The 20,945-nt window shown below is 38.7% G+C and overlaps 1 protein-coding gene across 1 annotated transcript in view; it reads right to left on the bottom strand.

Moving 5' to 3' along the window:
* PCNX2 (pecanex 2) overlaps positions 1-20,945 on the bottom strand; it is a 152,267-nt gene that overhangs the window by 64,822 nt on the left and 66,500 nt on the right. Inside the window, exons 18-21 of the mRNA XM_058801750.1 lie at positions 15,476-15,568; positions 14,808-14,958; positions 10,523-10,664; positions 6,902-7,079 (exon numbers count right to left, since the gene is read on the bottom strand). Of these exons, the coding sequence (XP_058657733.1) occupies positions 6,902-7,079; positions 10,523-10,664; positions 14,808-14,958; positions 15,476-15,568 (564 nt within the window). The remainder of the gene's footprint in view (positions 1-6,901; positions 7,080-10,522; positions 10,665-14,807; positions 14,959-15,475; positions 15,569-20,945) is intronic.

Here is a 20,945-nt window from a genome sequence, read left to right on the forward strand (position 1 = left end):
AAGAGCCCAGGGAAGGAACCTGTGGCATTGTAAAGAAACAGACTCATGTATTGGCCCAAGGTGGGCAAAAGGTGATAGGGCATGCCAGCTCAATATGAAGAGGGCCAGACAGGCAAAACAAATCAATGCAGCTGGGAGTGCACTCATCAGCTGCACTGATTCAGGCATTTTCAGCAAAGCCTTCACAGGTATGGATTCTGCCAACACTGTATCTTCCCAGAAATTTCCTTTTTGAAAGGACTGGGCACAGGCGAACCTCACGTAGTTGAACAAAGGCAAGTGAAAGGTCCTGCATCTGGGCTGGGCAAACCCAGGCACAAACACAGGCTGCTCAGAATGGATAAAATGGCAGCCCTGTGAGAAGGACTTGGGGATGGGGGTGGATGAGAGGCTGACATGACCCAGCCATGAAACCAAACGTGTCCTGGGCTGCATCCAAAGCAACGTGCGCAGCAGGGCCAGGGAGGGGATTCTGCCCCTCTGTTCTGCTCTGATGAGACCCCACCTGGAACCCTGCATCCACCTCTGGGGTGCCCAGCCCAAGAAAGACCTGAACCCATTAGAGTAGGTCCAGAGGATGGTCAGAGGAATGGAGTGCCTCTCCTATGAAGAAAAGGCTGAGAGAGCTGGGGCTGTTCTGCCTGGTGAAGAGAAGGCTCCAGGGAGACTTTAAAGCAGCCTTCCAGTACCGAAAGGAAGAGAGCTGGAAAGAGGGGCTTTTTATAGGGGCCTGGAGTGATAGGAGAAGGGGGAATGGTTTTTAACTAAAGGAGATTTAGATAAAGTATTAGGAAGAAATTCCTCACTAGGAGGGTGGTAAGGCACTGGAACAATGCCCAGAGAAGCTGTGGATGGAAACTGATCCATGGAAGTGTTCAAGGCCAGGCTGGATGGGGCTTTGAGCAACCTGATCCGGTAGAATGTGTCCCTGCCCATAGCAGGGGAGTTGGAACTTGATGATATTTAAAGTCCCTTCCAACCCAAGCCATTCTAACATTCTGTGGTAAAGGTGGACATAAGAAAAAATACCAAGTTTGCACTGAAGTACTCCATATTTCTCTTTCAGTGCCTGCATCAGAACAGGCCTCTATCAGCATGAATGCACATGGACATAGACCTCAGTGCACACTGAGCCATACTGACCCAGGGAGTGGGTGTACATCTCCCTGAAGCCCCAAATGCACTTGCCCCATTCTAGAGAAAATTAAAAAAAAAAAAAAAAAAAAAAAACACAAAAAAAGAGAAAGAAAATGTAAATTGTAATGTGTAATGAAAGAAGTCTGACAAAGAGGTCAGTGACAGAAGGCTGAATGAAAAATCAATTAAACTATTCTTCCAATATTAAGAGGAAACATGAACTGTACAGTGCCCAAGAGAGTTAAGGAGTCTATGGAAAATACCACTGGGATTATCCTGTCAAATATCAGATGTAGCCTTCGGTATTTTACTCAGCAGAAAGTGTCTTAAAAGGTTTTATATGCCAGATATCAAAAATTGAGGGAACAGCTGTGAGCCAAGAGGCTAGAGATGATTAAGACATTGGATTTCAGTATGCACAAATGGCAAGGAATGGATTAAAATATGAATTAACGACTTAGACCCAGAAGCTTTGAAGTGAAACATCAGATTTAGAAAAGGGTGAAAAATCAGAAGAGGAAAGGAAAAAGAGTGAGGCTTTTGAATTATAAGTCTCACCTAAATCAACGAGACATGCCAACTAACCAAGAGTTTTATTGCCTTTGTGGCAATAAAAAGATCCAATAGGTTAATTACTTGACTTCAACAAAGCACCAAGAAGGTCAATGCACTTGGCAGCACTTTCTCATAAAATGAAGGAAAACAAGATGACACACAATTTCTTTCCTGTCCAAAGGATTGTGTTGCAGATGTTGAAAGTTAAGCCTGATCAGCAAAGGTCTGCAAGATTGCTACAAACTGGCTGCATTAGCTGGATCTACTTTGACAAAGATCATCTTTCATAAACATGTGGTCTTGGATACTATATGAGCAAGAAGTATACAGAAAGAGAAAAGATTCTTATAAAAATGTGTATTCCTTTTTAGCTGGAAAATGTATTCTGGGAAAGAGGAAAAAATATCAAACAGGGAAATTGTATATTTAAGTGAGCTCAGCAGGAATAAGAGTACTTAGGCAAATAAATTCAGTGTTAATGAAGGCAAATTTAACAAGCTCTGCTTCTTTGATTATTTTTCCTTATGCATGAAGACAAATTCAGAACCCTCAGAAGACTTGATGATAAGAAAATATAAGGTGATTTCATATTTTTGTGTTGCTAATTAGTTCATACACACACACAAATTAGGAGGCCATTAAAGTACCTGACAGTAACATATAAGACAGTGAAAGAGTACTCCTATACATTTGAAGGTTAATGGCACTTGGGCTTATAATTCCCATTCAGATCTGTGTGGTAGATGAGTGTGTAGGCTAGGGGTGGCTCACTCTTTAAGGCTTAAAGGAAGCTGCACAGATTTGTGAAAAATCCATATTCCAAAGTACAAGTATAATTTCCTAGTTGTGCTGTAGAGATGAAAAAGTTGCTGGTAAGAGCCAGTTTAGCAGAATGCTCCCAGGAGTGAAGGGACTGGCAAGAACCTCCCGCTAGGCTTTTGTAGTAGCCAAGAGCACACTACAGCCAGGAGCATCCACAGCACAGGACAGAGGTTTTTGCTGTCTTTGCTCCTTCAGCTCAACATCAGTTCTGCTTGAGGTTCCAAAAACAGTTCAGGGAGATACTATGACTCCTTTCGACCAGCAAAATTTAGAGGATGCTTGTGGCACTGGATGAAATGGAAAACCACATTTTTAAAAGAGCACAGCAAAATAGCTGGGGACAAGTCCTGCCCTGAGCATCCTTGTTAACATTCAGCCAGTTCCAAACTGATATCCCTGCTGTTTGACTGATTTGCATTCACTTCTACTTCATGCTTAAATACTGGTTTATTCTTGAGCAGCTAGTCCAGACACCCTTCAAAGCATCTCACACATCTGCCACAGAAGGCAGTGCTGGGTACATTACTGTTTTACTTTTTGTTTGCTTGTTTTTATCACACTGAAGAAAAATGGACTGGATGAGCTATAATATCACTTAACCATCCATATGCTCCTCCTCTGATAGCTTTTGCATATGTTAGAGCTTTTCCTCAGGTAAATATTATGTCAATAGACAGCAAAAGAATTGAAGAAATGTCCATCTTTTCATCAGTTCCAAATAAACTATTCAAACCATTTAATATTTCCATTTTTTGGGGGGTATTTTTTCTTTTTTTTTTTTTTTTTTTTTACTCTATTACAGGAAAGAGTCTCAGAATTTTTCCTAGTGTTAAAAGTCTAGGAAGAAATCTCCTAAATCCTACTATATATTCCATCTTTGCTATGCCTACGAAGAATATATTCTCTGTTTTTTGTGGGTTTCCATTTTCACTTAATATGAACATTCTTATTAATCTTTGCACTGACATTATCTCCTAAAACAGCCAGGGAGAACAACTGGCTCATTTGAAAAGTTTACATGGAGTCATGTAGACCAAGACTGTCTTGATATTCTGGTTTGACTTCCTGCAGAATATACATCAGAGCATTACACCCACACATGCTGAATGAGCAACCACAAACTTTTAAAAGGCCATTCAGCTCTGATTTAAAGATTATAGACAAGAGGAGTTTTGGACAGAAGATCTCCTGGTTGTAGTCAAGGACACAACCTGATCTTGCTACATGGAAAGTCTCAGTTTAAGAAAGATGGAGAAGTCCTGTTTCGCTTGAATTAAAAGCTGCAATCATTCTCAAAAACAAGTAAGAAAATATTTCCTAAATGTTTATCTTGCTGCCTTCCCAAGGCAATTTGAAATACAAAATAGCACACTCTGCATATGCCTAAATCAACATTTAGTGTTTTCACATTCTGTGAATTGTCAAAATGTAAACAGCTAATCATTTTTTAAAAATAATTGAATTAACTGTGTCACATTAGTAAGTCTTATAAAGTTAAAAAGACAAAAAAAAAAATCACAGGAATAGAAGTGAGTAGACTCTCTTGTTCTCTGTGTTACCTCAGTGTGGGTGTTTTGGCTAAGAGAGATAAAAATCTGTGAGCAGCAATTCGGACTTCCGTGTCCCAGCTTGCTCAGGGAGCAGTATGCTCATTTGGAGTTTCTGATTTGACTAAATTACATTAAATTAACAGCACAATTGGGAAAACAAGGGAAGCACAATCAGTGATCTATTTAGAAATACTCTACCAAACACTATTAGTAAAGTTTTATTCCATATAATCTGCATCAAGAGTGACTAGTGCAGTTGTGAATGTCTGTTGAATTTAGATTCTTTCTTCCCCAGTGCCTAGTAGAAAAAAAAAAAAATATTATCACCATGTTTTGAAAGCATGCAAAGCTTTTTGTGGGGTAAACTTGCTTAAAAACTGCCATCACTATGACTAAGACAGTGCTTCTAGTGTTCCCTAATTAAGAGAGTGGCAAACTGACATTTTCAACGTGCAAACAGAAATCAGTGATGGCTGTGTAATAAACGCTGCATAGCTAAAGGTGACAGTAACAGACAGTATTTCAGATTTTGTCTTTATTTTAAAAAATAAGTGCAAACATAAAAATGACTGAAATACAGACAGAATCTATAAGACCCATAAAGCTTTTAGGAACAAAGGTGGATGCAGCTTGCTTAGAGGCTATAGTATGAAATAAACACACATCATCTTTATCCTCAAGTGATCATATCCTTTACTGAAGTTCCACAATGCTGAGCTAATTAAAGTTCAAATCTTAATTAGGGTAAAGAAAAGTTATGCCCTTTATGATTTGAAATTAAAAGGAATTTAATGGCTATCATCTGCAATGCTATTTTTCATATTGGATCTAATGATCATTGTGAAACTGTGCATGTGCTTTTATAATATAAATAATTCAACCACTTGACTTAGAACTTCTAAATGGAACAAGGACAATTCCACTTGCTGAACTAATGACCTGCAAAATTTCAAATATTGTTAGCTATGAAGATGGAAGATTAATGCTAAAACCACATTTTCAAAACATGTCTGCAGTACAGCCTTCAGTCTAGTAGAGCAGTAGTTATTCTAGCAAACATCTCTACTTAATTTAATAAGCATTCTTTGTTATCTCATTCTCACTGCTAACACTAGTCTTTCTACTATAAACAGTAGGTTCAATCTACCCAAGTAATTCTGCAAAAATTGTACTGAAAAGACTTTATATCTCTTTCAAAAGCATGTAATAATTCACAGCAGTATTTTGTGATATGCTCATGAGGTCATTTTCAAAAGACTTAATAGTGGAACTTTCAATTCTGGGAAGATAATTTTTTGATCCTGTAAAGAGGTTTTTAGAGAATGAGCTTTAGGACTAAGAAAGTCATCATTCAGACATGGGACTTAGCAGTGATAAACTTCTCTGGAGACAAAAATTAACCCCTTTCTCTAGGGAACATGGTAAATGGCATAATGGGAGCAATCTCTGCATCGCCTTCGCTGGTTATCTTTCACTCTAAGCTTAGAAGCTTAAAAAATTACTCTAGTCTTGTTTTAGGATCAGAGTGTGGTGGAGGGGGATCTTGTTAAAGCAGAGTTTTGTCTGATCTCTTCTACTCCTCTTCTGCCCTTTCTCCCCAGCCCTTGCTCTCACCCCAGCAGAGAGAAAGCAGAACAGCAGTTCTGAGGGTGAAGGCTTGGAGCAGGTGAAGCTTCTGCTGGAGTGTGAGCCAAGAATTGAGCAAGAAATGTGAGCTCAAGTTAACTCACCAAGCTGTGACACCTTCTTTCTCATCCTCCCTTACAGCAGCACAAACATAAACCAGGAAAAGCATGTAATTTCTCCTTCACTCTTTTCCCTAAATGACTAGGAACTCCCAACGTAACACCAATTAACTGGAGGTTTTCATAAGAAGCCTGAAATTTCCAGGTGGGCACAGACTGAGCTGGTGCTACTAGTGAAGAAGGGCTAAATATCTCCACAGCACATGCAGCAATCAATATGGAACCATGTCTCTCTTCTCTCACCAACTAAGGGATGCTAGCTGGGTCATACTCACACATATAAGTAGGAATATTTTAGAAAAAGAAACCAAGCAAAGAAGTCTGAGAAAAAAACCCAATAAAACAAAGAACAACAAAACCAAACTCCTCACTAGAATTACCCCTGGACGAATACTTTCAAATCTTCAGTACTTTGTCATGTTTTCTCAAGGTATCAGTTAAGCCTAATTCTTTCAGTGAAACAGCTTAGATTCCAAATAAAGACAGGGTATGACTGATGCAGAAAGGGTTTGGTAGTTTTTAAATGAACTCAACTGGAGCACACTTCAAGAGTTAACTATGTAATAGAGAGGAAGGGGCACTGAGGTTAAGGTTAAGGGCAGCATCACAAGGATAAGAGACTGAAAATAGGAAAAGAAAAATGTTAAGGCTGACATTAGGAAAACATTTATTATCATGAGGGTGATTAGATAATGGAATAATTTCCCAAAGGAAGTTGTTGACTCAACCACTAGAGGCATTCAAAGGAAACCGAGATAAAAACACCAGGCGATTGATCTGGAGGGCAGTCCTGCACTAATGACCCAAGAGGCTCTTTCAAACTCATTGAGGATTCTCCTCTGGAAAACAACAATTCTGAACTTTATACAGCAGCACGTGAACAAAAAATAGATGAAAAACATTGCACAAAGCCAGAAAAAACACTTGATCAAAGCCTTTTTTTCAATTTAAGAGATTTTTTCCTCTATAATACCAATAATTTGAGTCTATGTATGCATTCATTATTTCTAAAAAGTCCTAACGCATATTGATCAGCCAGGTGAAATTGAAATATTTTTTTTCCAACAAAATTATAGGAGCTCTAAAACTTGCCTTATGAAACACGATGGACATCATGAAGAAATCCAGCAAGAAATTTTCCGAAATGTCTCTGTAGTCAAATCGGAAGAAGATCACAGTAAAGCTCAAAGTAACAAACTGATTAATAGGATTACAGAATGAGGAGCGGAGGAGTTTCATCCCAGCAACTGTTATCAGGATAATGTCACAGCTGTAAGAAAAGCAGAGAGAAAAACCTAATCAAGTCATAAGGCATTAAATTAAGAAGCTCCTAAATACAAATATCTGTACCAGATGTATTTTAGATTGCTAAATCTACAAATCTTCTTTACTAAAAGTATACAGAAGTAATATCAGAAATCATCACATTTATTTTACTTATGTGAATTTTGTATTTTTCCCTTATCATTATGACACATTTTTAAGTTGTAAAAAAGAACAAACTCTGTACTAAAACGAGTAGTAATGACTACTAAAATCCAAAAATCTAGACCAGACATTTTTATATCCCTCATAAAGTAAAACTTTAGTCCAGGAAATACCTTGGCACTTTCATTAATACATTACTGTAATTTGAAAAAAAAACCAAAACCCTCGAACTATTTTTTTTTTATTACAAGAAATTTCATGTGATTACAGAATTTATAATTTTACTTGTAATTTCATTATGTGCTGCCAAAATTCTGGATAGAATTACGCATAGATGTGAAGTGTTTGAAATTCCTACCACAGTTCTTGATCAGAAAGTTGACTATTCTACATAGTAGTTCATTAGATCAAAAGAACTTGTGTTGCACATGTGTCTTCCAAAATGTGGGGATTTCAATGTATAATGAGTGAGAAAGTAGGCCAGGTATTTGCAAAATGCATGGAAGGTTCTCCTTCATCCTGCTGCTAACCAGGAGAATACCTGCTGCCATGACTGACATTTGGCAGGCTAGAAAGCTCTCAACAGTTTTCACCATCCTAGCAAGATTACTATTTTCCAGGTTGATTTTATTTCATGTGGCATTTATTCATTTTTGTGTATCTCCCATAATGCAGATGCAACTTTATTTTGAGTGCGGGTCCTTCTAAAGGATCAGCAGGGCATTACTGTTGGAATGAAACACCAAGCTGACCTTATTTTCCACCTTGTCAAGGCTGTTCTTTTCAATTTGCCCCACTCTTCTGTATTATGGAAAACCTAATGACTAAGCTAAATGGATTCTGAAGCCAACAGAAGCCGTCCCATTGTATCCTATATGAACCAGTTGTGTATTTCGTTTATCAGAAAGAAGAAAATTCTTGCATCATGGAGAAATTTTCACATGGAAACTTATAGATTATAGAGCAAAAGGAAGACTTTTTAGTCAATGTGCCTGGTACCATGATGAAACTTCCACCAAAAAATGACACTTTACAAAATAACGCATTCAGAGGTAACAGAAAATAATTTGCTCATTATTCCTTCTTCTTTAAAAATACTGCCACACCAGGTGCTTTTCCTGGGGCCTTAACTCCTGGGAAAAGATGTAAGGGAACGTGAGCAGGGGGGTGATTTCCAGTGCCTCTTTGGCAGGAACGGGGCAGGCACTGTCAGCATGGGTCCTATTAATAACCAGCACACCAGGGTCTGGAAAGCTCAAGCAAACTCCTGACTATAAAGGAGCTGCTCTGTCTCCTCAAGAAGCAAACTGCTGCAGTCCTTTAAATCACAAAGCAAGGTAAAGCTTCTTTAAAAGACAAATTCAATTTCAGGAAAACTTTGACATCAAACCACACAAAATGTACCACCTCTGACACTTCCAGACACAGAGTGGGAGGGTGTCTTCTCTTCCCTACAGCATCATGCAGTCTGATCCTTAGGTGGTCAATAACTAAGGAATGTTCCAGCAACAGAAAACAGGTATTTATGCATTAAAACCCTCATTAACACTGTATCTGGAAGTAGCAAGGAGAATCCAGGATGCCTCATGGGTTTACAGAGTTCAGAAAGAGGTGGGATCTGAAGCTGAATGCTTTATGTGTGGCATTTGGATGGCAGCTGTAGGGAGAATGTATTAAAGAGGATAGCCAGAGGAAAAGGCATACTGGGAGTTTCATGGATAGAGCAGAGTTACAAGGAAAAGGAGAGAGCAGGTTTCACACAGGTGATCACACAGACACAAGGGGAATGGGGAAGGAAAGGACTGCTGTGGTATTCCCCCACAGGCCAAACAATCAGAGGCAGACAAATGTAATTACTTTCTTTAATCTCAAGACTTCTGGGGGTCTGACTCATTTCTTCTGAACACTTGAGGGAGGTGATACTTTAAAGTGCAATCTAGCTTGGAGGAATGACTATGTAAAAATAGCACCTTCCTAACCCTACATATTTGCTCCGTGCATGCATTCAGTCACGTCTGCTAGCTAGTAACAAATAGCATTCTGACTGCTTTTAATTCTCCCAGCCTTGCAGAACTAAACAGAGGAATAACTGTGGATTCAGTGTCACCTTAGACAATACACCTGAACTCCTGAAGCACCTTGGCTGTAGCACCTTCCAAGTGCCTGGGGGAAAAAAGGTCAGTGGGAACTACAGGGGTTATCAATGAGTGACTGGTGAGAGTCTCTCTGCAAAGGAAGTTGTCTGGGAAAAATATGCAGAAAATTTGACTAATGCCCTAGTCCAAATTTCAAACTAAAGGGGCTGCCTAAAAGCAGGGGCTGCCTTTTCCTTATAATTGTGTAGTTCCTAATGCTGTGTTACTCCTCAAGAGAGAGAAATAATTAAATCAACATGCAATTTTTACATCAAAGTTCATTTATGTAATATTTGAAATTAAGAATCTGCTTTATTATGGATATTGAGGAACTCTCCCGCACCTCCCAGCAGTTTTTCTTGCTACTGGAACATTCCAAGGCTGTGTCTTTGTTTTATCATCTGCATCACTGTCATTCTGATAAAAAGACTGCAGAAACTCTGCTCACTGGGGATACTGCAGTCACCAAGCCTGCTGAATAACTGCAGTAGGCAAGTCACTGACTAAAATACTTACCATAAAAGGCTGTCTGCAAGGATCATACTGCGAGACCATGGATCAGCACCACCAGTTCTGCTTAATACCTAAGACATCAGACTTCGTCAAAACCTGTACCCCCACCTTTTTCAAACCACTCTTAATGCAGGACTACCCACCTTTCTACACTGTTTAATATTTCATTCAGCCTTAAAAGACTTGTGTGGTGAAGCTTCTGATAATTCCTTTGGGAGACCACGGCATAGTGTTAAAAATCCTCAGTTAGGAAATGTTTCCTGATATCCAGCCTAGATTTCTCATTTTCATCTGATTAATTCTAGTTACCCCACTGAGTTTATGCCCATCAAACACCTGCAGCCTGATATGGTGTGTCTTGCTTTTAATTGACATTTAGACCTTCCATATATATCTATATATAGCTCTTTAATCTTTTAATTTCACTCTCTCTCACTGGAGACACATTTTAGTGTGCTAAGGTAGTTTTGCATTTTTCTTGCAGCAAAGCCAATGATTACTGTATTTTGAACTAAAATGCGTAAAAGCAAACTGTGACAAGATTACAGGATTATTTAAAAACAAATTCCATTTCTCAGTCTTCAGTCTAAAACCAAATATTCTACTAATCACGTGCCTTGAGTTATAATCTACTTACTGTGTACCAAGCTTCTTGTATTTACTAATTGAGAAAGCATCAATGGTGAGTGCATTCAGTATTATGGCTGGATATAAAATGTATTTCTCAAAGCACTGTAGCCACACATAAAGCCTTTCAAACCACATCAAATGAGCAGCATCTGAAATGGAAATTCAGATAACAGATTGTGTCATCAAATCATCAGCATTTTTTGCACTGGAGTACCATAGAAGACACGAGTTAGCTCACATTAATAAATATAATCAATCAACTAATTTGTGAAACAATAGAATTCATAATTCTTTGGCAACAGAGAAATAATTTTGTTCTCTGAGTTTAGAAAGTATCTGTTTTGCTGCTTATAATTGCACTCCTGAGACACATTCAGAAACAATAAAAGATAGTACATGCTAGATGGTAGTTTTTACATCATCCAATTATTTAGTCAGTATATTAAATAGTACTCTCAGTGGATGTAATGACCCCAGAGAGGTCCTCTCCAGCTCTGGCACTGACCTGCTGAATCACCTAGGAAACCTCATTTGAACTCCGTGCCTTTACTTCCCCATCTTACAGTAGAAAAACATTGTTCCTTAAAATGTAAATCATCGTTGACCTCACTGATAAATGAAACACCCCTTGAGATCTAAATACTGAAGAAATATCAGGAGGTAGAAATTGTCATAGATGTTTCCCAAAACACTTAAACAGACACTCTAAGAAGTATCTGCCAGGATCACATCTCACATCATTCCTCTCTAAGGAATAGCTTTTTTCTTTTTGCAGTAGACTTTTCTAACAATACCACAGTGCTTAATATGAGTATTAAACAAGAACTGAATGCTCCATGCAATTCAGCTGCTATGAGAGCTTAGGTGAACTGAGTGCAGAATCCTTGTGCACAGACAAAAACAATGCCTTTCTCCTCAAAGCTCAGCTAGACAAGGTTATTGGAAAAACAGTGAACACAAAAAGGCAGAACTTGTTATTAACTCAGAAATAAAAATGCCAGCTACTGAATCTCCAATAATCATTCCTGCAAAATTAAAACAATTCTATGTAGAGACCCCCCTCTTCCATACACACCTTTTCAATGACAGACACAGAAGTCATGCTAAATCAGTGGATTTCTACATTCTACAGGCACAGCTGTATATTGCATAGACTAAGAAAAAGATTTAAACCCAATTCTTCTAATTTAGGTTGAAGTCATGCTTTGCCAGTACCTTAAGCTAAGACAATGTTCTTGCAAAAAAATCCCCCTTCAGAAAATATAAACAACTTCTGTTTCTTGCTATAACAAAAAATATTTTCTCTTCACTACCTAAGGGCCACCTCCTAAAAGTTCATACACACAGCAAAATGTCCATTTTGGAACTGAGCTGATCTTCCCTATTCCCCTCTCCTCCTCCTGAGCTCAAGCACTTCAGCCATGTCCAAAGCTGAGCTCTGTATAAGAACTCAGGCTTCACTAGAGATAAGCATATCACACAAACCAAACAGAAGGTGGGTGCAGGAGCACAGAGAGGTCTGTTCAGACAATGGAGACAGAAAAAAGAGCTCACATTCAGAAGGGGCCCCAGGGAAAGACATGGATTGAAAATGGCTTACATAAACCTGTGGGGTATAAAAGCAGTAGTGGGGAGGAAGTAGAAGACAAAATAGCCTAGTATATCAGGGTTTCTTTCTCATTTATTCCTGCATATCACTAATTTCTACACATCTATATACCATAAGCTCATACATCTTGACCTAATCTTTTCATCCTGCAGCCAGCCAAGACAATGACAAGCAATAACTGAGTTATCTCACAGGGGCAGCACAAGAATTGGTCTGATAATTGCTATTCCATGGAACACCTTAAAGGCTGAGAAGCTCATCCAAAGTCTGAGCAAAGTCAACCCACAACATCTGTGCAACAAAGCTCACAATAAACTTGTGGAATTTCACTGCCAGTTGTTTGTCTAATTGCAAGCAGTCATTTGTCTTTCAATAGCACTCCTCTTGTAAAAAAAAAAAAAAAAAAAAAAGAAAATTAGAATTAAAATCTATGTAGTAAAAACTCCTCACAGACATCTTATTTTCTGTACTTGTCTTTTCATTGTCTGCATCGGACAACTATGGGGTACTACTGTCCTTCTGTCCTTTTTACAAGTTTCTCTCTCTATACAAAGAGGGAACATTTTAAAGTTTAGTTCCTACATTTTATTACAGGTCAAAAGAAAGAAGACAGCCCGTCAGACATATCTATCAAAGGGATTACCTTTTCCACAGTCTGTCTCATCTCAGACATGATAAAAAACCTCTGCAGCAGCCTAAGGGACTAAAACAATTTTTTTTTTTTAAACTCTTGTTTTCTAACACACAACACCAGCTACATTGCAATCATATTTAGACCCCAAAGTACAGGAATGTGCCATATATAAATGAGGACTGCAAAAGAAGCAAAAAAAAAGCCTGTTTCCCACAGTAGGCAGCATGAGAAATGCAGCTGGATCTCCAAACAGAAGGAAACCCATCTGTAGAAATCAATGCACCAGGTCTCTACCTTCAACCTTTTCAAATGCTGAGTCACTGCATTTAGGAAAACAATGGTTTTCGACAAATGAAGACAGACGTAATCAGAACAAGGCAAAGAAATCCTATAGTGGTCTTTTATGATTAAGTGGTGAAACAAAGAGAAGAGTGCAAGTTGGGTATTTATCAGAATTACTGGTTATCAGGGACAGGAAGTCTTGGACAATCTTTTCAGCTGGGCATGGCTGTTAATAATATTTATATTTCTATTATACCTTCCTTGGCATATTGCAGAAAAAGTTAAAAGGCAACCTTCAATCAAGTCTCTTGGGTACTTTTTTCATACCCAACCCTTGTTTGGAAAGTAATTGTTTTGAAACACATAACTTTTTTTTTAAATAAAAAATATTTAAATCCTTAATGTATGGTTTTCCAGAGAGTGATCTGAACTTTTTTGCAGTCTAGTTGAAGACAGACTGAAGTCCCTCAACAGACTGTTCTGCAAATGCTGTCTTCAAACACTTCAGAAACATATACTGAGAATTATTAAGGCGTGGGATCCATCAAGAAATGAGAAGCAAGCTTTTGGCTGGTAGCAAAGGCAAAAAGAGAGCTGGGGTGGAGGGAGGAAGTTTTACCTCTCAAAGCACACTGCCTGCTTCAGAAATAACTCTATCAGAGCAGGAAATCAGATCTGCACATACTAAAATATTGACTGATAGTCACATGCATCAAGGCACCACTGCTGAAGCCAGCAGACATCAGCAAGAACAGATCTTACAGAAAATTTAGGTTCTTTTCAATTGTAATGTTTCTCTAAAAGTGTCACAATTGAAATTACAACACTTAAACTTCACTGTCTTTGCTGATATGTCGGAAAGTGGAAAAAATTCTGCCTCAATTTCATCAATCTTTTAAGTTTTTAAATTATGTAGAATGCCAATGTATTAGGCATGAACTATACCACATCAAGCAACACAAAAGTAACAGTACTGTAATGTAAAACAAAAAGCAGATCAGACAGTGGCTCATGAAAGATCACACAGAGGCTGTGAAATTATTAAGGAATGGGAACATTCAACATATGAGGAGAAACAGAGAGCTGGGATTGCTTAACTTCGAGAAGAAAAAGCCTTGGGGGGCGTCTTATGAATGCCAGATTGGCAGCATTTTTGGGGTATTAATACGTGATGGGGGAGAGTAGAGTTGATGGAGCCACTCTGTTCTCAGTAGTGGCCAGAGACAGGAAAAAAGAAATGGGCACAAACTGAAAATCTATTTTCAGAAAAAAGTAGTACCAAAACAAATAAACCACCAAAAACCACAAAACAAAAAAAAAAAGCAGAAAAAAGGGGGAAAAAAACCCACTAAAATCCACCCAAGTACCACAGTTTGAAGCAACCTTTCTTACTGTAAGGATGACTGAATGCTATATCCAGAATGTTTTAAGAGTCTCGATGCTTGAAAATATTAAAAACTGGACACAGCCCTGAGTAACCTCTTCTAGCTGACCCTGCTCTGAGCAGGGCCATCAGACTAGACAATCTCCAGACTGGCCTCAGCCCATCTGGGCAGTGGCCTGAGAAGACTATTCCTACAGGTTCACAGATTTGCTGGTGGTACAATGGAAAAACTAAAATGATCAGATATGTCTGCTGCTCAAAAGTAAAAGGATAATTTATTCTCCCAGCTCTGTTACTTCTGGATTTTTTTTATTTTTTTGTTCTTCAAACCAAGGCAAGCTGGAAGTCATTGCATCCACTGTTTAGAAAAGACTCTTACAAACCTCTCACTTCCCGCTGCTGGTGCTCTTTGCTTTTGAGTATGGGGTGGGAGATCCACAGCCAGGGGTGATGCTTGCGGAGCTGAGGAAGGATGTAATGTGTCACAAATCCCACTGTCCACGCTAAAGCAAACAGCACAATGCTGAGAAATGGCTGCGCCAAAGAAGAAAAAAGGAAACATAGTTATAATTTACATACAACATTGTTTTATAAATATATATATATATATGTATGTATATGTATATTTTAAACATTTTTAACAGTTTCTGCAATTGTATTTTTTTGCAATTGATTTTTATTCCTATGTTCAAATTCTTGATGCTAGGTGAATATGGACTTTGACATATGTGTTTTGCACACACAATCAGCCAATTTTTTCCTCCATGATTGGAGGAAAAAAGGCAAAATGTCAGACTTATTCATTCTGTCCTCTGGGTTCCACATCATAAGAGCTGTTTAAGAAAAAAGATATCAAACAAGTAATACTGAAATTAGTACAAATATCCAGAAACGAAGTGCTTTGCAGATAGAACAGTGTTATCATGACCAGTAAATGCATTTTCACTGACTTCTCTTCCCACAGCATCTATTCTTTCCAGTTAAAGCTCCCTGTGGTTTTGCATAAGAGACATAATACCTTAGGGGGAGGAAAAAAAAGATAGATACACACCCTTAGTGACAGAAACACAGTACTGGCACTGACAGCAAATGACAGAACAGCAGCTGCTGTGCAGACAATGAGATCCGATTTCAAGATTTCTTTCTGTGAAAATAATTATTTTATACACAATTAGTAAGGCAGCACTATTTTAACCAAAGTAATTACTCTGTTCTCAATTACTTACACTCTGCATTGCAATAAGGATAATTGGCATTCCCTAATACAATAGTATTTTCTCCACTCTGCTTTGGGAAATTATTTCTCCACACTCCAGGTCTGTTGAAGTAATCACATTTAAATTCTTCATGCCTAATTTTGAATTATATTTTTAAATAACAAAGTTATAATATTGGAGAAATGAAAGCAATACATTTTAATACTGAATCTGATTCTGCTTGAGTAATAGAACTCTTTTCCATTATGACCTTCTTATTTTTGGGAATCAAAATTCTGGTTCTATTTTCTATTTTCAAGAACTAATATTTCTTATTCCCTTTCTCTTGCATTAATGAAAAAAGCCATGCTTTTCCATGTCTTCTAAGACACAACATTAATACATTTATTATGTTCTAAAGTGACATCTCCCATTCCCTGATTTTCTTTATTGGAAGTCAAATTGCAGCAAGATTTTGTGGATTTTAGACAAGGCTTTTTTCCAGTATCATTGAATGATAATGAAATGACATGTCTGCCTTTATGTAAAGATCTGTAACCATGGTAGGAGTAACTTTGTTTCTAAAGATTGGAAATATCACTGTCTTTACAGCACATTTTTCTTGCGATTAAAATGTCATTCTCAGTAAACAAATAAACAAGATAGTTTGTGATCTGTGAGGTCTTCTGAATTGTACTTCAGAGGTCACCCAAATGCTTTTGTGAGTAAATGAAAATCTTGTCTTAGATTTATGAGAAGGGCATTTAGGTTCAGCACTCAATTCTGCTGCTAAGTTACCAAATGAGAAACTATTTGTAGTTCTTGGTTTAGAAGCTGACTTATGCTTTAATTCAAAGATACCTAGAAACAACACATGAAAAGCAACACTTTTGATAGAACCAGAGATTCATCTGACTTTCTGGTGATGGTATCTAGGTAATCTTAATGAATCTCATCAGAGAAAAAAGAAAGAAAACTAAAATGATAATGGTAGGGCAAACCTAGGAATAAAGGAGATAAAAAAGAAAGCAAGCAGAACAAGCGAAGAACAGAAGGGTTGCGAATTACCAGGGAAGCTGGTAGCAACCTCTATATTTAGGCTGCCTATCACTCCCTGTTATGAAAGATGCTTCTCAGGAAAAGGTCACCTGCATCAGCACTTCCACTTACTGCAGCAGCCCTTTGAAATGCAGCAGGACTAAAAAGCCTTCAGGCTCTGAAAGTATTTTTGCTTTGTCCCAGGAAACTCCAAGACAGCTTAGCTGAAATCTCAATAACCAGCACGGTCTTTGCCCTTCCTGGGATGCTCAGGAGTATGTGCACAACTCCAGAAGAGAGTTGTGAGAGCCATCCTTCTCTGGAGAGCCCTGCACTCTGCATGGGCTACATGTACTGGGAAGGTGGGAGCAGGGTCAGGTCTTTGGAACTCCTCCTGACCATCTTTTCAAAGCACAGCGCTGCTGGCCTTGCTCCTTGGCTGTCACATTCAGCAAGAGAACCACAACATGAGGGAGCTCACAGGAAAAGCCTTCTCTTCCCTGACTAAACCTTGGCTCCCTGCCTTTCCCACAGCTCTTCCCTGTTCAGTTCTCTCACAGCTTCCTCTCACTAGCAAGCAGCAGTACTGAAAAAACACAGTCTAATAAAAATGAATAACTGAGTTATTACCAATCTATGCAATGGAAATTATTTTTTAAGCTTTCCAGATATTTTTAAAGATGCTGCATACAAAATCTATGTAAAACAGCAGTATCTGAGAAAATTAAGCAGTGTCAAATTTATATAGCACTATTTCAGTCCCTTTGTGAATGCACAGCATGAAAAGTCTTGATCAAGTATCATTTTCTGCACAGCTGAATTCAACTACTCAGTAATCTAAAACAAGCTTCTAAGAACAACAAACACACTCCAATCACACTCACAAGCTCTTCTGTACAGCCCAAAAGGCTTACTATTAAAATGGCTGATTTGTCTCACAATCAGATGGCTGAAAGAGCTGACACTTTAAAAACCATGTGAAGTATTAAAAATTTAGCCACAAAATCAGCAGAAGTTATAAGAATGCATATTTTTGGGGAAAGGTAGCATCCTAACTTTCCATTCCAGGCCAGATCACCAAAGAGAATCTTTTCAAACATTACATTCAGAAGAGAACATATTACACAAATTATATTGCACAGGACTTCTATTTCCCATCTTTCCTTTTGCAACTGTCCTTTTAACAGTGCTCTAATAACTTTTGACAATCCTATACAAAAAAGGCCTATTTTTTAAGGAAATTATTATTATTCAGATATTTAACCCCAAATTTGACAATTGCTTTCCATTTCTGGCAATATTGTGCGTGTTTAAAGTATCATATATGCCCAGGCTTGTCCGTCTATCCTTGCACTGAACTGTTTCAAAATGTAAAAATACTGCACAGCTGTGTGGCACAATGGTCCACACAGCAGCTCCCTCTTGATGTGGCCAATGCTTTCAAGCTTCTCACAAAATTCAGGCTTTTTTCTGTCTAAAACAAAGATGAGCAGTGCTTGGGACCCCCAGGAAATGGCAGTGATCTCTCTGGCTGAGAGGGAGTCACAGCTGCCCTCCAGGAGAAAACCTTAGGCATCTACCTGCTGGGGCTCCCGGCCTTCCTGTGGAAGGCAGCTAGCTCCTGGAAACCATGTGCCCACTTTAGACCCAACTAAAGCAAGATTTTGGATACCATTCCTAAGACAAGGAACTTCTGAGCTGAGTACTGAATAACTCTATAGCATAATGCTTGAGCCCTTCACTGCAATTGGTCCAAAAATGTAAAAGTTAAGCTCTCTTCACAGCTCAAATCTCTCCAGTGAGAGACCCTCACTATAGTGGGTTTGGGCTGAAAGCCATTCTACACTCTCCATTTTACACTCAAGGGGGAAAAACAAAGTAACCCTAAACCAACATTGCCACCTTTGATGCCTTGGGGACTTCACAAGCAGAATATGTTAGAGGGGCACTTTTTTGTTTTAATTACTATCACAGAATCATAGAATTGTTTATGTGGAAAAGATCTTTAAAATTATCAAGTCCAACCATTATTTTCAATTAAATTTTTGGAGCTTTGTACAAATCCTTTTATTAGCTATCTAAATGTTTGTACTAAAGACCAGGAAGGAACCTGAGTTTGAATGTAACACATTATCACCCTCAGGCCACTGCGTAATCTAGTAATCAGCCATGTGGATGCCCACAGAAATTAATTATAATGGTAGGAAGCTCCATTCTCAAAGTTGAATGGTCAATTATCAATCACAGCTGCTTCATAATTCAGGCTTCCATAGCTGGCAATTCTTACACAGCTATTCAAGGAAAGGAAAAGGGTAGAAAGTCATGTAATCAAACATTAGAGATGCTGTATTTATTACCCCTAACATCAATGCAAAGCCATCCAGAAAACAACACATTAATTTTCAATATTAACCTTGTTTGCTTTCAGCTGCTTGAGAAGGTGATTTGGTTCTGTATGCCTCTGGCTTTCTGATTAAAATGGGTCTTATTTAAATGGTGTTTTGTAGACCACATGTCACCAAGGCAAGGCTGGCTTGGGCTGCATCCTGCCATCTCTTGCCACTGACAGGGGTTAGGAGTACTCTCCTCGCAGGGAAGCACTTCAAGAAAAAATGAGCTGCCATCATGCAACCTCTTCTGAATACTGATATATTGTTTCACCCGGCTACTGAACAGTTTGAAGATCCCCTTACAAAACTTCTGAAAATTATTTTAAATTGGCGTTGAAGAGTCAGCGGAGTCCTACATCCTGAACATGACTGCTATTGCTGAAGCAAGTCAGCAGGGACTATGGCTTGATTGTGCTCCTTGGATTCGATGCACATGCATTTTCTCCTGCCTCAGTTCTTCCCTACCTGCCCTATTAGCACTACACTGGTGAGATAGCAGTGGGAGTCTCCTTGGTGTTTAACTGAGACAGAGGTACCAGGTAACACAGGGGTTAGACAAAGAGCCCACATTCATCAGAAATTGCTCTCTCTCTCTTCAGCTAATTTCTTCTTCTAATCATAAGCAAACACTTTGGCTTACAATTTTTATACAGATTGAAGGAAGCTCAGATAGAGGGAAAAAATGAAGGCAAAGAACTAGCAAGCTCCAGCAACACTGAAGGAAAGCAGCCTCTGCCTCGCAGCAGCAGCAGCATGGAGTATCAAATGTACAGAGCAGAAAAGCGCCAATTCTCAAATCCAGGTATCTCCTGGAGAGCAAAGGTGCCAGGAAGCCCACTTAATTAATCCTAAAAGTGTCACAAAATGAAAAAGTGCAACAGGAATGAAACATTGTGAAGAGAAGAACTGAAGTCCCGTGTCTGGCAAATCCCAGTGCAGTTATCCCCATATTTCTGCACCTTCCACCCCATTGGCTCAAGGGCCCAAGTGCAGCTGTGCAGTGTTAGTGTAAGACAGCAGATCCCTGTCCATGTCACTGATAGAAAAATTGTCAGAGTCTGCAGAATTACTTCATTTTGAAAATACAGCCAGGATCTTAGATGCAGATTTTTCCCACTATTTTTGGGGTTTCTTTTCAATATTTTAAAGCCTTGCTCAAGGTTTCCCTCTGCAATGTGAAATAAAACCAGTTAAGTGGACAGCTGCAGTAACTGCTTCAGTCCCTGGGCTGGGCTCCATCTGCAGAACAGATTACATCAGACTCTGTATTCCTCCAAGAAAGGCACTATCAGCAAAAGACAGAACTACAGGAGCATGAGAAGCTTTCCATTACATCTGCCATACAGTCCTTGTGTACAAGAACAGAATGTCAATGAACCACAGCAATAACCTACACACCACAAATACCACAGAATACAGCAAAATTCTAACAAAAATACTTCATGTTTTTTTACTCTGTTTCTAGATGCACACTCATAGTCCAGTATCAATTGTTGCAAACAGTTTAGTTTGCAAGAAACTGTAGCTCAATACAAGCAACAAGAAATCTCTAATAGGGCCTACATAAGAAATTAATCTTATGTAGGCTCTATTAGAGGAAGCAATTTAAAATAAGATTATACATGGCAAAAATGACAATCTAAGCAGCAGCTTAGAAAAGTGGAAAACATTGGTAGTGTAGAATCAATGCATATGCTGAATGTAGGCTGTGCAACACCTTATAAAATGCCTAAGAAATGATTCAAGACGCACATGAGAGATGCATCCCTTTGAAGGGACATCTGGAGGCCAGTAGGAACTACGGACTCCCAGGTCATGCCTAAGGGTCAAAAAACTCACTCTATCTTCCAGAGACTCTTTGATTGCTGCTGGATTTCAGAGAGCACTCAGAAGTTTA

This window comes from Ammospiza caudacuta, chromosome 3 (assembly GCF_027887145.1).
Source record: "Ammospiza caudacuta isolate bAmmCau1 chromosome 3, bAmmCau1.pri, whole genome shotgun sequence".
NCBI lineage: Eukaryota > Metazoa > Chordata > Aves > Passeriformes > Passerellidae > Ammospiza > Ammospiza caudacuta.